The 12,404-nt window shown below is 41.4% G+C and overlaps 1 protein-coding gene across 1 annotated transcript; it reads left to right on the top strand.

The window, feature by feature from the left end:
* Positions 1-635: 635 nt before the first annotated feature.
* On the top strand, positions 636-11,762 carry LOC146379601 (F-BAR and double SH3 domains protein 2-like). The gene is made up of 7 exons (XM_084940891.1): positions 636-3,162; positions 4,601-4,696; positions 7,643-7,826; positions 7,911-8,134; positions 8,364-8,574; positions 8,662-8,726; positions 8,808-11,762. The coding sequence occupies exons 1-7, from the start codon at positions 3,031-3,033 to the stop codon at positions 8,889-8,891; spliced, it is 996 nt and encodes a 331-aa protein (XP_084797017.1). The 5' UTR covers positions 636-3,030; the 3' UTR covers positions 8,892-11,762.
* Positions 11,763-12,404: the final 642 nt, after the last annotated feature.

Here is a 12,404-nt window from a genome sequence, read left to right as displayed (position 1 = left end):
TAAGATATATATATGTATATATATATATATATCTATATATATATGTATGTATGTATATGTTTTTTGTCCTCAGATGAGGTTTGAAGTGTCTGTGTGGTGCAGCTGGTCTGGTCTGTCTCTGTACAGTCGAGGCTGCACCCACCTATAAAAGGTGGAGGCTCACCAGGACATGCGTACCTCACAAGTTTCCGGCTCTCTCGACTCGGTTGAAGACGGGTTTCTTGGAGAAGGGGAGGGCAGTGAGGCACAGTCCCCCGTCCCCCGACGCCCCTCGCGATGCCTCTCCTTCTTCGACTAACCCTCTGCATAGGAGCCGTGAGAGCCAGGAACTTGTGAGTTTTGTATGTCCACTCAGGCATCATTCAAACCTGGTCTGTAGGAAGTTCCTGTCAGAAGGAGGGGGCACCGCGAGGGCGTCGAGGGGCGGAAGGCGGTGCCTTAGTGCCTCCCTCCTTCTGACATTGTAAAGGAACCCTAACTTTATTATTTTTTAATAGTAAGATATATATACATATATATATGTGTGTATGTATGTATGTATGTATATGTTTTTTGTCCTCAGATGAGGTTTGAAGTGTCTGTGTGGTGCAGCTGGTCTGGTCTGTCTCTGTACAGTCGAGGCTGCACCCACCTATAAAAGGTGGAGGCTCACCAGGACATGCACACCTCACAAGTTCCCGGCTCTCTCGACTCGGTTGAAGACGGGTTTCTTGGAGAAGGGGAGGGCAGTGAGGCACAGTCCCCCGTCCCCCGGGTGCCCCTCGCGATGCCCCTCCTTCTTCGACTAACCCTCTGCATAGGAGCCGTGAGAGCCAGGAACTTGTGAGTTTTGTATGTCCACTCAGGCATCATTCAAACCTGGTCTGTAGGAAGTTCCTGTCAGAAGGAGGGGGCACCGCGAGGGCGTCGAGGGGCGGAAGGTGGTGCCTTAGTGCCTCCCTCCTTCTGACTTTGTAAAGGAACCCTAACTTTATTATTTTTTTAATAGTAAGATATATATATATATGTATGTATATGTTTTTTGTCCTCAGATGAGGTTTGAAGTGTCTGTGTGGTGCAGCTGGTCTGGTCTGTCTCTGTACAGTCGAGGCTGCACCCACCTATAAAAGGTGGAGGCTCACCAGGACTGCACACCTCACAAGTTCCCGGCTCTCTCGACTCGGTTGAAGGCGGGTTTAGTGGAGGGCAGTGAGGCACAGTCCCCCGTCCCCCGACGCCCCTCGCGATGCCCCTCCTTCTTCGACTAACCCTCTGCATAGGAGCCGTGAGAGCCAGGAACTTGTGAGTTTTGTATGTCCACTCAGGCATCATTCAAACCTGGTCTGTAGGAAGTTCCTGTCAGAAGGAGGATGGACAGTGAACATTTTAAGCCCACTCGGCAGCGACAGATGGCCACCCCTTCCTGAGCCTGGTTCTGTCGGAGGTTTCTCCCTGTTAAAAGGGAGTTTTTCCTCCCCACCGTCGCCAAGTGCTTGCTCATAGGGGATTTTTTGGGCTTTTTTTTAAAACCAACCGCTGATAAGTTCACTGGCATCAAGTTTAGGACTCTGCAAATATTTAAATGGATAATTTGTCATCAAGTGAGGAATGATCCATTTAAATCATATTTGAGAGTCACATATATTTGTATAGAAATATGATTTGTTGGACAATAAGGCCAATCACAGACTAATTTGGACCATTGGGAAAAATTTAATCAATAAAAAAAATTGTATAAAATGCATGTGTCATTGTTTCATATTGATTTCAAATAACATACCATTTGATTTCAACATATTTTTGTTACACTTGCAGTGGTGTTATTTTGTTATGATCCTGTTCATTTTAAATAGAAATAGAAATGTAAATCATCTAAATAGAAATGGAAAACTAGAAAAATTAAAAATATAGCTTTACTAATCTGAAAGTTATTTGTCATTGGAGCCATCATTCCCACAGTGGAAACACATTATTTCATATTATGTTCAATTCAGTAGTTAAAAGTATCAAATTTAATAATGTCTATTTTTAGTTTACTTTGTTAATAAACACATTTTTTAGTATTTTAGAAACACTAACATCATACATATCCAAATATGAAGCAATGTTTTAACTCCCATTTACATACAGACCTGTGGCCAACTTTATAAACCATTTTGAATTTTTTCCAGCTGAGGCGTTCAAAATAGATATACTTTTGATTGTCACAGTGTTATTTGGCCAGCTGCCTGCCTAATATAACATAACATCACCACAATATTTTACATTAAATGAGGAAATGTATCTTTGTTTCCTCAGCTAAGACTGCTTGGCTGCTGTAGCTTGTGTTTATGTTGAGAGTGACATCTGATTTAAAAGCAAGAAGCAAAAGCCACTGAGCACCATCAGTCAGCACCGAGGCAATGCTACAAATTTAAGGAACGAAGGTCAATTCTTTGTGTGTGTACATGCACAGAGCACATGTGCACACGGTTGTGCAGATTAACTCACAGATGTATATGACAACTCACGTTTGTGGCATTGACATTGTTTTCCAATCTTAAATGTAATACATACATTTCCGTCATTGGCCATAATTCTTGCAAGGAAGGGACTCAAAGGTCACAAGTTATTAAATAAAATTCATTAAACACACCATTAAAAGAAGTTCACTATTCACTCCTTAAACATCATAGCTAGCAGCAGTTATTTATATCTATGAAAGAGAGAGCTTAATTGTTTGATTAAGCTTGATTGGAATGTCAGCTCCACACTGTGGCTGGTTGATTAAATAAGTTGGGGGAGCAAAAGTAAAATGAGCTACTTGTGGGATACTATTTAACTTGGCTTGGCTTGGCTTGGCTTGGGTAAGCTGCTCATTTTATGCTCATTTTACTTTTCAGATGGTGTCAAGCCTGGCAGTTTGGTGTAATTGTTAGCCTAGTAATTCATAGTAATATATTTCTCACACACAACCTCAACCTCTGCCTCTCCATGTGAGCAGAGACGCAGCAGCATCTTCTTTCTACAGGAAGCCTGATTAAAATGTGAGGCATTGATACGGTGTACAAGATGAAAGAATATAAAACTGATATTACTAAACCTGATTTCCTTCCATCTATTTTCTGCTGCTTATCTGAGTCCGGTCATGATGCCCAGACGTCCCCCTCCCCAGCCACCTACTCCTGCTCTTCCTGGAGAACAGTGAGCCGCCACTCTGGTGCCTTTCGGTGTAAACGAGTAGCTTTCCAAATAACTCAGCTCTTCATCATGTTTCTAAGGCAGAGCTCAGACATCCTTCAGAAGATGCTCATTTGTGTCAGATTTTAGCCATAGGTAAAGGTATGACTGTAGACTGACGGGTAAATCAACAGGGATCAATACCCTGCTCCTCTTTTTTCCAATACAAGTTCCTCTATCAAATCATTTTTTGACACTTGAGTCAGCAGTCCAAGCAGAGATGTCCAGAAGTTCCTTTTCCCACTTAAGTGGTATTTATGGTCACACAAATGCGTCTGACAACAGACAGGCAGCGAATACTGGGATACCACGGCGAGCCGGCCGAGATGCATAATGTGTCCCAATGTGTCCAGTGTGTGTTTGGTCTGCCCTTACCAGCTCGTCTAGGAGACATCCTGGAGGCCTCCTATTTCAGATGCCAGTCAAACCACCTGCACTGGCTCCTTTCCTTTCTGTGAATGATCACAGTTGAGGAGGAGAAGCTATGCTGTCCCCTGGTATGGTCTCCCCAAGGCAACTGGTTCTTGATGAGGGGCCAAACTTAAGTACAATTCAAAAGACCAAAGTTACTAGCCTGGGACCAGTACTGGGGAGGTTTCTTGTTTTTCCAGAACAGCTGATAGCTGTGCCCCATGAGTTCAGCTTAAAATATCCACACAGGTACTTCGTCCTCCCTCGGGTGGGCAGAGAGCTTTGTGGTCCAGGTGGTGGTCCAGTCCCCGGCTGCTTTAGCTGGCTTTAGAAAAAACCTGAAATTAGAATTAAAACTCTTTGTACCTTCACCTGTGTTACTTACAGTGATATCTTATGTCATTTGTTAACTGTCTCTTTAAGCTTTCAGCAGCTGGAGGGTGAGCGTTTGTTAAAAATAGTCTGTGTGAAAATAGGCAGGCGGTGAACTCGAGCCTGTGATACGTTTTTAATGTCAGGCTGTGACCACAAACACCAGAGTGGTCATCAGCATTCAGATCAGCTGGTAGTAACCAGAAACGGCTTTATGGTCATTCTCTTAATTGTTATTGGCGTTTTCTTTTATTTGACTTGTGTAAAATAATAAAAAGCTGATTTGGGTTCATTTCATAAGCAAATCAAATAACTTAATACAACAGAAATAAACTGACAGAGTAATGGAAAATAAAAAATTATAAATGTGGCCCTAAGCTACACGGATCACTGGCCACAATTCATTCAGCTGGAGGTCTTTTTTTTTTTTTAAAGTTAATTTTAAATAGAAATAAATGTGGGCAAGAAATTAAAACTAAATAGGGAGCAAGCCTGAACCCTAAAGGCTTTACTAAGTGTTAATTATGCAGGTTTAGACATGGGCTGATTTGTAAGCTTGTGATAAACCTTAAATAAGTATATATGTATATTTTTGTCTGTTCCCTTGAAACGCATGCAGGTTCTGCAGGAGTTTCACCAGCAGCTGTTTGTGCAGAAGAACATGGCGTTCCAGCAAGCACCAGACTTCATGTTCCAGCCTGTCGACTCAGACACGGTAAATACTGATGTTTTTCTCTTTTTATTCATTATTAAATGCATAAAATATCACATGCGATTGCTTTTAGTGATTATTGGGGAAAATAAACTCGTATTTATTACGCATGGAATGAAATCCCCAACCTTAAAAATTTAGAACTTAACATGATTTCTCTAAAATGTTCAAGTAAAACTTGAAGAATAATTTTTGAAACTATTAAAATCCAAATCTCAAAGTGTTTGGGTTGCTTTTAATACAAATTTTGTAGCATAAAATAAGGTACGTGTTTGACTAATTTAGTTGGCAGGAGGTGTTGATCAGTTTACTGGAAAATCAATTTCTACAGAAAGGTGAAGTGAAAATGTGGATCCTTCAGGTTTGAACTGCACAGGTTGGAAACCACAGATAAAATGCTGTAATGAAAACAGATCAGAGGAGATTGTTGAGAAGTGGAACAAAGCTCAACAGATGACAGATTCATTTGTTTAGACAACAATCAATACAAAATCAGACGAGTGGAACAAGCAGCTCACGGGCATCCTGAAAGCTGAGCTGGCCGGGCCACGTGGCCACAAAAGCCCGGACTGGACTGGGCTCAGGACCTTGATGCTCAAAGCGGCTTTAGGCAGAGCAGATCCACCATTTTGGTCCAGAGTTAAACATCTCAACAATACCAGATGCAGAAAAGATTTTTTGTTTTTAGACATTCATGATCACTGGATTATGAAGCTTGAGAAGCTGGGGGATGACTTTTCCTCTAAATTGATACACAAGCAGGAAAAAATGTTCAATTTTTTCTAATTTTCTAAAAATTTGTAAGTAACAGACAAAGTAGCTCCATTGTTTGAGTGTCAATAATCTGTCTGCACTGAAATAAACGACTAATTTAAATAGATTTTAATCACAAAAGTGCTGCACACACATTATGGAACAGTCTGGGTAAGAAGTCAAAGCAGGAAACATAATAAGTCCTGCGTGATTGGTCTTTATCTTTGTTAGTCTGAACTATGAGCCTGAAGGCAGAACAGTGAACTCTTGACTTTGTACTGTACTCCTCGCCCTGCACAGGAACTTAGATTATTTCCCATTTTTAGTTTTTATTTACAGATGTGTCGTCTCATTTCCTCACCGTGGGACTATTTCCAGCTCGTGTTTGTTCCGACTTTATCAGACTGTTTATCTTCCTAAACAAATGCACAACCTCTACTTTTAATTTGCACTTCAGTACACACACACACACACACACACACACACACACACATACATATATATATATATATTTATATACACACACACCTTTTAAAAAGCATATCTTAACTAGTCGCTGTCCTAAACACAGAGGAATATCTGCACAATATAATGACATTTTCCATTTTTATTGTTAATGCACACCACGCACTTATTCCTCTGAACTTCACACTTCCAGGAAGTGTAAACAGATAAACGCGTGCTTTAAAGATTGTCTCAGCTCATTGTCCTCACTGCTAAATGACCTGTGATTATAAGACAAGATACAGACACAGTAATCTGGAAAAGACTGTCACTGTTTTCCATTTACTTTTGCTTCCAAGCTCTCGTTTTGTCTTGTGCTTTAAATCAAAGAGTTTCGCCTCGTTTTAGAAGTCCAAACACTTGTTGTTTATTCATCTTGAGCCATAAGGTTATGAAAAGAGACATAGTATCTGCAGTCTTCTTTATCTGTGATTACCTGGTCTATTTCAGTCATTTTAGAGGCCATCAAAAGCCATCCGGCAGCATCAGGCAAAATCTACCTAACTGATATCTGACAGATGCCAGCTAGAAGATGATCCTGGTATAAATATGGAGAAGTTTCATTTGCACTCACTTGGTAGCACACATGTTAAGAGCTTTGAGAGTTTTACTCAAAATGCTGTATTCGCCGGTGAATTAATAGAAAACACACAAAACATCCGGCAGCACCGATGTTTGCTTCTGTTTCTCCACATCATAGAGATTAAATTGGTGCAGGATTGCTGTTTGAAACTACTTGAAACAACTCAAAGTTGATTAAAGGAAACAAGATTTTGGCTTTAGATTGTGGCATGTGGGTTAAAGTTGATTATTTGCAGTTTTTTTGTTTGTTTGTTTTTTACCAGAGCTTTAATGTGTTTTTCCAGCCCTGTTAATTTCACATAGATATCTCCTGTACTTATAAAATTATGAATCTTCAAAAGCGCAGTTGAAAAAGTTTTACATTTCAACCCACCACTATGCACTTTCTGCGCCTATAATTCCTAAAAATGTACTAAAGTTATTACACATATATATTCAGCTGATTGTAACGGGGTCATGTGGGGTCATGTGTGTGTGGAATGACCCAGGATTTTTATTTTATAAAACACCCGCAGGTCTGAACCTCCCTTTCTACATGATAGCCCTGTGCAACAGGTCATGTAACATGTAACAGGCCTTTAAAGTTAGGTAAGAAGTTTACAGAAAATCAAATGCTGCTGTTCACCTCCTGATTGCCTCAATATGGCTGGTGAAATGATGCTGCTGAGATAACTTTCCAGAGTTGCTAAATTCTTCCTTCCTTCCTTCTTTGCTTCCCTCCGACTGTTTTGCATCTGTTACGCTCTCAGCTTTATGGATTTCTCAGTTCAACTTGACTGCCTGGATTGTTTTTCAGTGCCAGTTCAGGTCTGAAACCTCTGCTGTGGTCAAAATCTGCCCTGGGAGCTGCACTTTAGGTGACAAAAGTAGATATGCGTATATAAAATACACATCCTAAACTCCTTTACGAGTCCCATTGCTGACATGGGTGCAATTCAGGTGCAATATTTTATGTATATTTACTTAGGTGATTATCTTTTCATACAGATATAGTGTTTTAATGGGGTATTTATTTTAATGAATATAATCATACATAAAAATGTGAGCAATATCATTTATATAGATCTGTTTTAGTGCTGTGATGGCTGTGTGCATTGTCTGTGTTTCCAGGCCAGAAACCGTAGCGGACAGGTGGGCTACGTCCCAGAGAAATACCTGCAGCTGCCCTCCTCCAACAGCCTGCTGAGCATGCTGCAGTCGCTGGCCGCGCTGGACGCCCGATCCCATTCCTCCAGCAACTCCACCGAACCTGAAACCGAACTCCCAACCGGCTCCGTCAACGGAGACTCCAGTGGTGAGATCCGCCTCCACCAGATAATATCGGAGTTTTGATTTCCTGCTTTGTTTAATACCCTCGTTGCCACTGTCTGTGTTGCAGTTTCATTCGCAAAGGCTTTGTACGACTACGCGGGACAAACGGAAGATGAGCTGTCGTTCCCAGAAGGCGCCATCATCCGCATCCTGAGCAGAGAGACCCACGAGGACGATGGCTTCTGGGAGGGCGAGTTTAACGGCGTTGTTGGTGTGTTCCCCGCAGTTCTTGCAGAGGATCTCACCGTGACCAGCGAGAATGGAGATGGGCAAAGAGATGGCAGCGCACAGGTAGGCTCACGCTGACTTAAATTTCATGTTCTACACAATTAAAGTTCTTCTGGTTGAACGCACACACACTGTGTCCCCCCCTGGATCAGCTGCCTCTACATCAGCGCAGTACAAATCTACTGTAGCAACTTATTTGTGACACTAAGTCCTGTGTTGTTAAATAATTTATTTCTTTTTATTTTATATAAAATATTAAAGTTTGCACACCTGTCCACTGTTTGTGTTGAAGGCTTCCCCGTCCACACTCTCTCAGTGCGTCCGCTCCCCTCGTGGTCCCTTCCAGCCGGGACCTCTCCACAGCAGCCCCCTTCAGACCCCCACCGTGTCCTCTCCAGTGTCGAGTCCCTGCAGCGCCACAGCCTCTCCCATTGGCCGACCACCCTCCTATCACAACGGACACCACAGACCGCCGCCGGCTCCACACAAAAGCCCCTTTCACAGTAAGAATCTCTGGTTTGTCTGTGAGTGGTTATCTGTAAGAAAAAAGGCCGGTGTGAATAATAATCTGCCTCCTCTGCCCTCTTCAGGTCCAGCACAAAGCTCCCCCCAACCCCCCAAATACCCGGAGAGCGGCGGTGGCACCATCCGACCCGTGAGTAAAACCTTCTGTGGTGACATAAATGACAGCAGACTTTTTTATCTTCATTTTAACTGAGCCGGTGGATTTTTACAGGTACGTGCCGCACCTCCGCCCCCGAAGCAGCATCCTCGCGGGCAGGTGAAGTGGCGAGAGGAGGTTGAGATCACACTGGTGTGAAGGCGGCACCCCCTCGAGCAGGGACTCGTAAAACACTCCCAAAGGAAACTTAAAAACTCCTGAAGACGCCTGGAGACGGAAGAAGCCCCCCCCCACTCGGAGAAGGAACACCGCTGCGCCTTTTTCTTTTAACTTCCCGTTCAGTGTTCTCGTTTCTCAACACTACTTTACCCAGAGTTTGTACAAGGCTTCATTCTCACCCCCGAACAGTTAATAAGGTGATAACGAGCAAAAGAAGTTGATAGAAAAGTTAGCATCATTTTATCCGTTAGTAAAAATCAGTGTGTTTGGACTCGCTGGCTGATATTTTAGGGAGTCGAGCTCATTCGTTCCCTTGCAGAGAGCTCAGTGTGGTATCATTCATCAGTTCGAGCGGCCAGTTTGGTTCTAAAGAACATGCAGCTGACTGAATGAGGCGTTTCATGATATTTAACGCACCGACAGCATAAAACAGAGTGGTTAGCTGATGAGCAGACCCTGGATTTTCTGTTGTTTGAGACTCGGTCATAGCAGCGTTTCATGTTAAAGTAAAACATGTTAGACTGGACTGACCTTGACCTTTGAGAGGTCAAACTGAAGGAAGCGTTTGTGTTTTACCTTCATTTTTCTGTTTATGAACAAAGACACGAGTCTGCAGAACATATCGTCGATCAGGCCTGTGTTCCCTAGATTTAGACACATTTCACACCCCTTCAGTGAGTCTTGATGATTTCAGCTGTGTTCTGAAAAGAGAAACTGAACCCTTGAACACATCAGGGAACTGTTCACAGAGGTCCCAGAGACCTCTATAGGACCAGAAGTCTTTTACAGACGCAGGGGTCGCCCCCTGGTGGCCTGTAAATAGAGTACAGGTTTTTTTTTGTTGCTTCACTTTTCCAACCTGGCAGCTGTGTCAATGTTCTGATGTCTGTGGTCCTTTTTGGCAGTGACGTCATTCCCGAGTTTGTGCATTCCAGCAGGAAAGTCAGAAAAGCAAAGTAAGATGGGATTTATTTTAGCTGCAGCACGTTCATTGATAGAATGTGGTAAGTGCTTAGCGTGTGGCTTATATCATGAGTCACAAATACAGGTGAGTGACAGAGCAGATTATGTTTATGTTCTCTGTCACCATCTTGGATTGTTGAGGCTGCTCTGACTTTCCAAGAAGGAAATACTAGTTGAGGGGGAGTTCCAGATGAAAATTACTACTGGGAGCTCAGGAATTCCCGACTTCCGACTCAATCTGGAATGCACCGTAAGCCAAGGGCCAACAAGACAACAGCAGATATTTTGACGTCGCCCCCTGGTGACAGGACAAGGTTACAGCACCATTGTACAACCACACCGCTGCCTTCAGTGACCTTGCTTTTTAGGTGTAACCACTTTTCTGTATCTCTGTTGACACTTAATCGCAAAAAAAAATGTTGTTTGAAGTCAAAATACAAAGAAATTGTGAGCAGTAATGGGCAAAAATAGTCTGATAATCGCTAATCACATCATCAGCAAACCATAAATCAATTTTCTGTTTTCACCTGAGCGATCTTTAGGCTGCCCGTGCTCCACACGGGTATTGCACATGTTTTCACTTCTTTTTTGGCTTCATTAGTCGATTATGTTTAAGATAAACTGCCTCCTGGCTCCGGTTTCACATTAAAGTCTCTGCAAGAAAACAGATAAGTTCTTCCTTCAGCTCGTCGGAAAACATCACTTCTAACTGATCGTGTTATGGATGCCTTAGCTGCAGAATTTCTCCTCGTTTATGGATTGAATAAAGAATTTTTTATGTTATAGTTATGATTTTGCCCCCGTTGTGTCTCACGTCGTAGCTCTTTGTTACCACCATCAGATTCACGTCTATGCAACAGAGCTGCACTTGTGAGCAAACCAAAAGTCTCCAAAGGAGGCTGGTCCTCTCCGCCGACACACGTGACCGCTCGCGGTTACACAAACAAGGGAAAAGTGGCAATTTTTACCTGTGATTGTTTTGGATCCCTTATCTTTTTTTCCCCTTCTAATGTTTAGGAAAAGTTTAAAGTGGGAAACATAGCACGTAAACACACAAACACACAGTCTAACTCTTTTGTTTTTATGTTGCATAATACAGAAAAAAACTGTTTTTACGACACTAATGATGCCAGTAACAGTTGCTGTTGGGGAGGACAGTTTACACTGAGCATGTGCAGTTTAAAGATGCCTTTTATTTTTAAGGAGGAAACCATCCTGAGCTGCTAGCTGTCCAGTTTAAAAGCACTTTCTGATGTCTTCTTATTCCTTTTCAGTATTGTGGATGTTTTGTTCAATATTTCCTGTTTGATGTTTGTTTACCAGCCGTATTGGTATCAATACTTCCTGTTATTTAGCCGTAAATAGCCATTGTAGTGTCTTTGATTGAGATATGACTTATCGATCGTATTGATAGTTTACGGAGAGCTTAGAGATGGATATCTGTGCAAGTAATGGCACAGCTTTTTCCCCCTTTTTTGTTTTTAGAATTAGGATTTTAAGAAAACAAAAACAATTAAACTGTAGCTGAATCTGATCAGAGGAAAAGAGGTATCCGTCAGCCGTGACGCTGCGTTCTCGTTGATCTCCTTGAGATCTGAATGACATCAAACTTATTTTTGAAGTTTGCATTTACCCTGTTGTATTAAAAGAATAACTAAAGTTTCTTTCCATTCCAGAATTTTTTGTTAACCTGTTTACTGGTCTTGATTATGCATCAAGTCAGAATCTGAAATTCATTTTTTTTAAAAAGGACGTAAAAACTCCCACGTTTTACAGCGTCGGCTATGCGGAGGCTGCCAGGCGTCGTATTTACACACCCATGGATGTTTAACTGTATTTATTGTGTACAAATAAATGTGAAATAAAGATAGCTTAAATGGAACAAGACTCTGTTTTAACTCTTAATTCCTGCATCCACCTGTTTAAAATATATTATTTTAAAATAATGTGTTACATGACTACACAGAAGGATGTTTCAGCTCAGTATATAGCAAATATAAATAATTCTTAATTTTAAAATAAACATTAATCTGATTATTAAAAAAATTATTGGACAAAAAGTACATGGAAAAAAGAACTCTGTGAAATAGAAAAAATAAAGTTCAATATCTTGAAAATCAAATAGAGTACAAGCTTTGTTTTCTTCTTTGTTTTCTGTATTTATCTGTTTGTATAAGACAAACAGTTTATCATAAGTAACTGAAAGTCTTTCGGCTCTTTGAAGAAAAACTGATGGGATCCAACAAATAAACATAACTAAAAACTGCAGCCTCAAAAGTAAAACTCATTTGTTGCTGATAACGAACGCAAATCCAAAGTGTTGTTGTTCCCACCCCAGAGCAGCAGGTGGCAGCAGCACGATACAAAGGAACTGTACTGTACTGGGATTTCTGTTCGTTTATTTTATTTTTTTTCCAAAAAAAGAAGCCGTTTTTAACGTAAACTGTTGATTAAAGAGTTTTTTGTTGCAGTTTGACCTTCAGCTGAACTTAATGTTGGGTTTCTATTGATTTTAAAGAAGCTATTCGC

The sequence above is a fragment of the Perissodus microlepis genome, chromosome 10, assembly GCF_051167445.1.
Source record: "Perissodus microlepis isolate ML-2025 ecotype Zambia chromosome 10, ASM5116744v1, whole genome shotgun sequence".
Taxonomy (NCBI): Eukaryota; Metazoa; Chordata; class Actinopteri; order Cichliformes; family Cichlidae; genus Perissodus; species Perissodus microlepis.
This window is presented reverse-complemented; position numbering and strand designations above follow the sequence as displayed.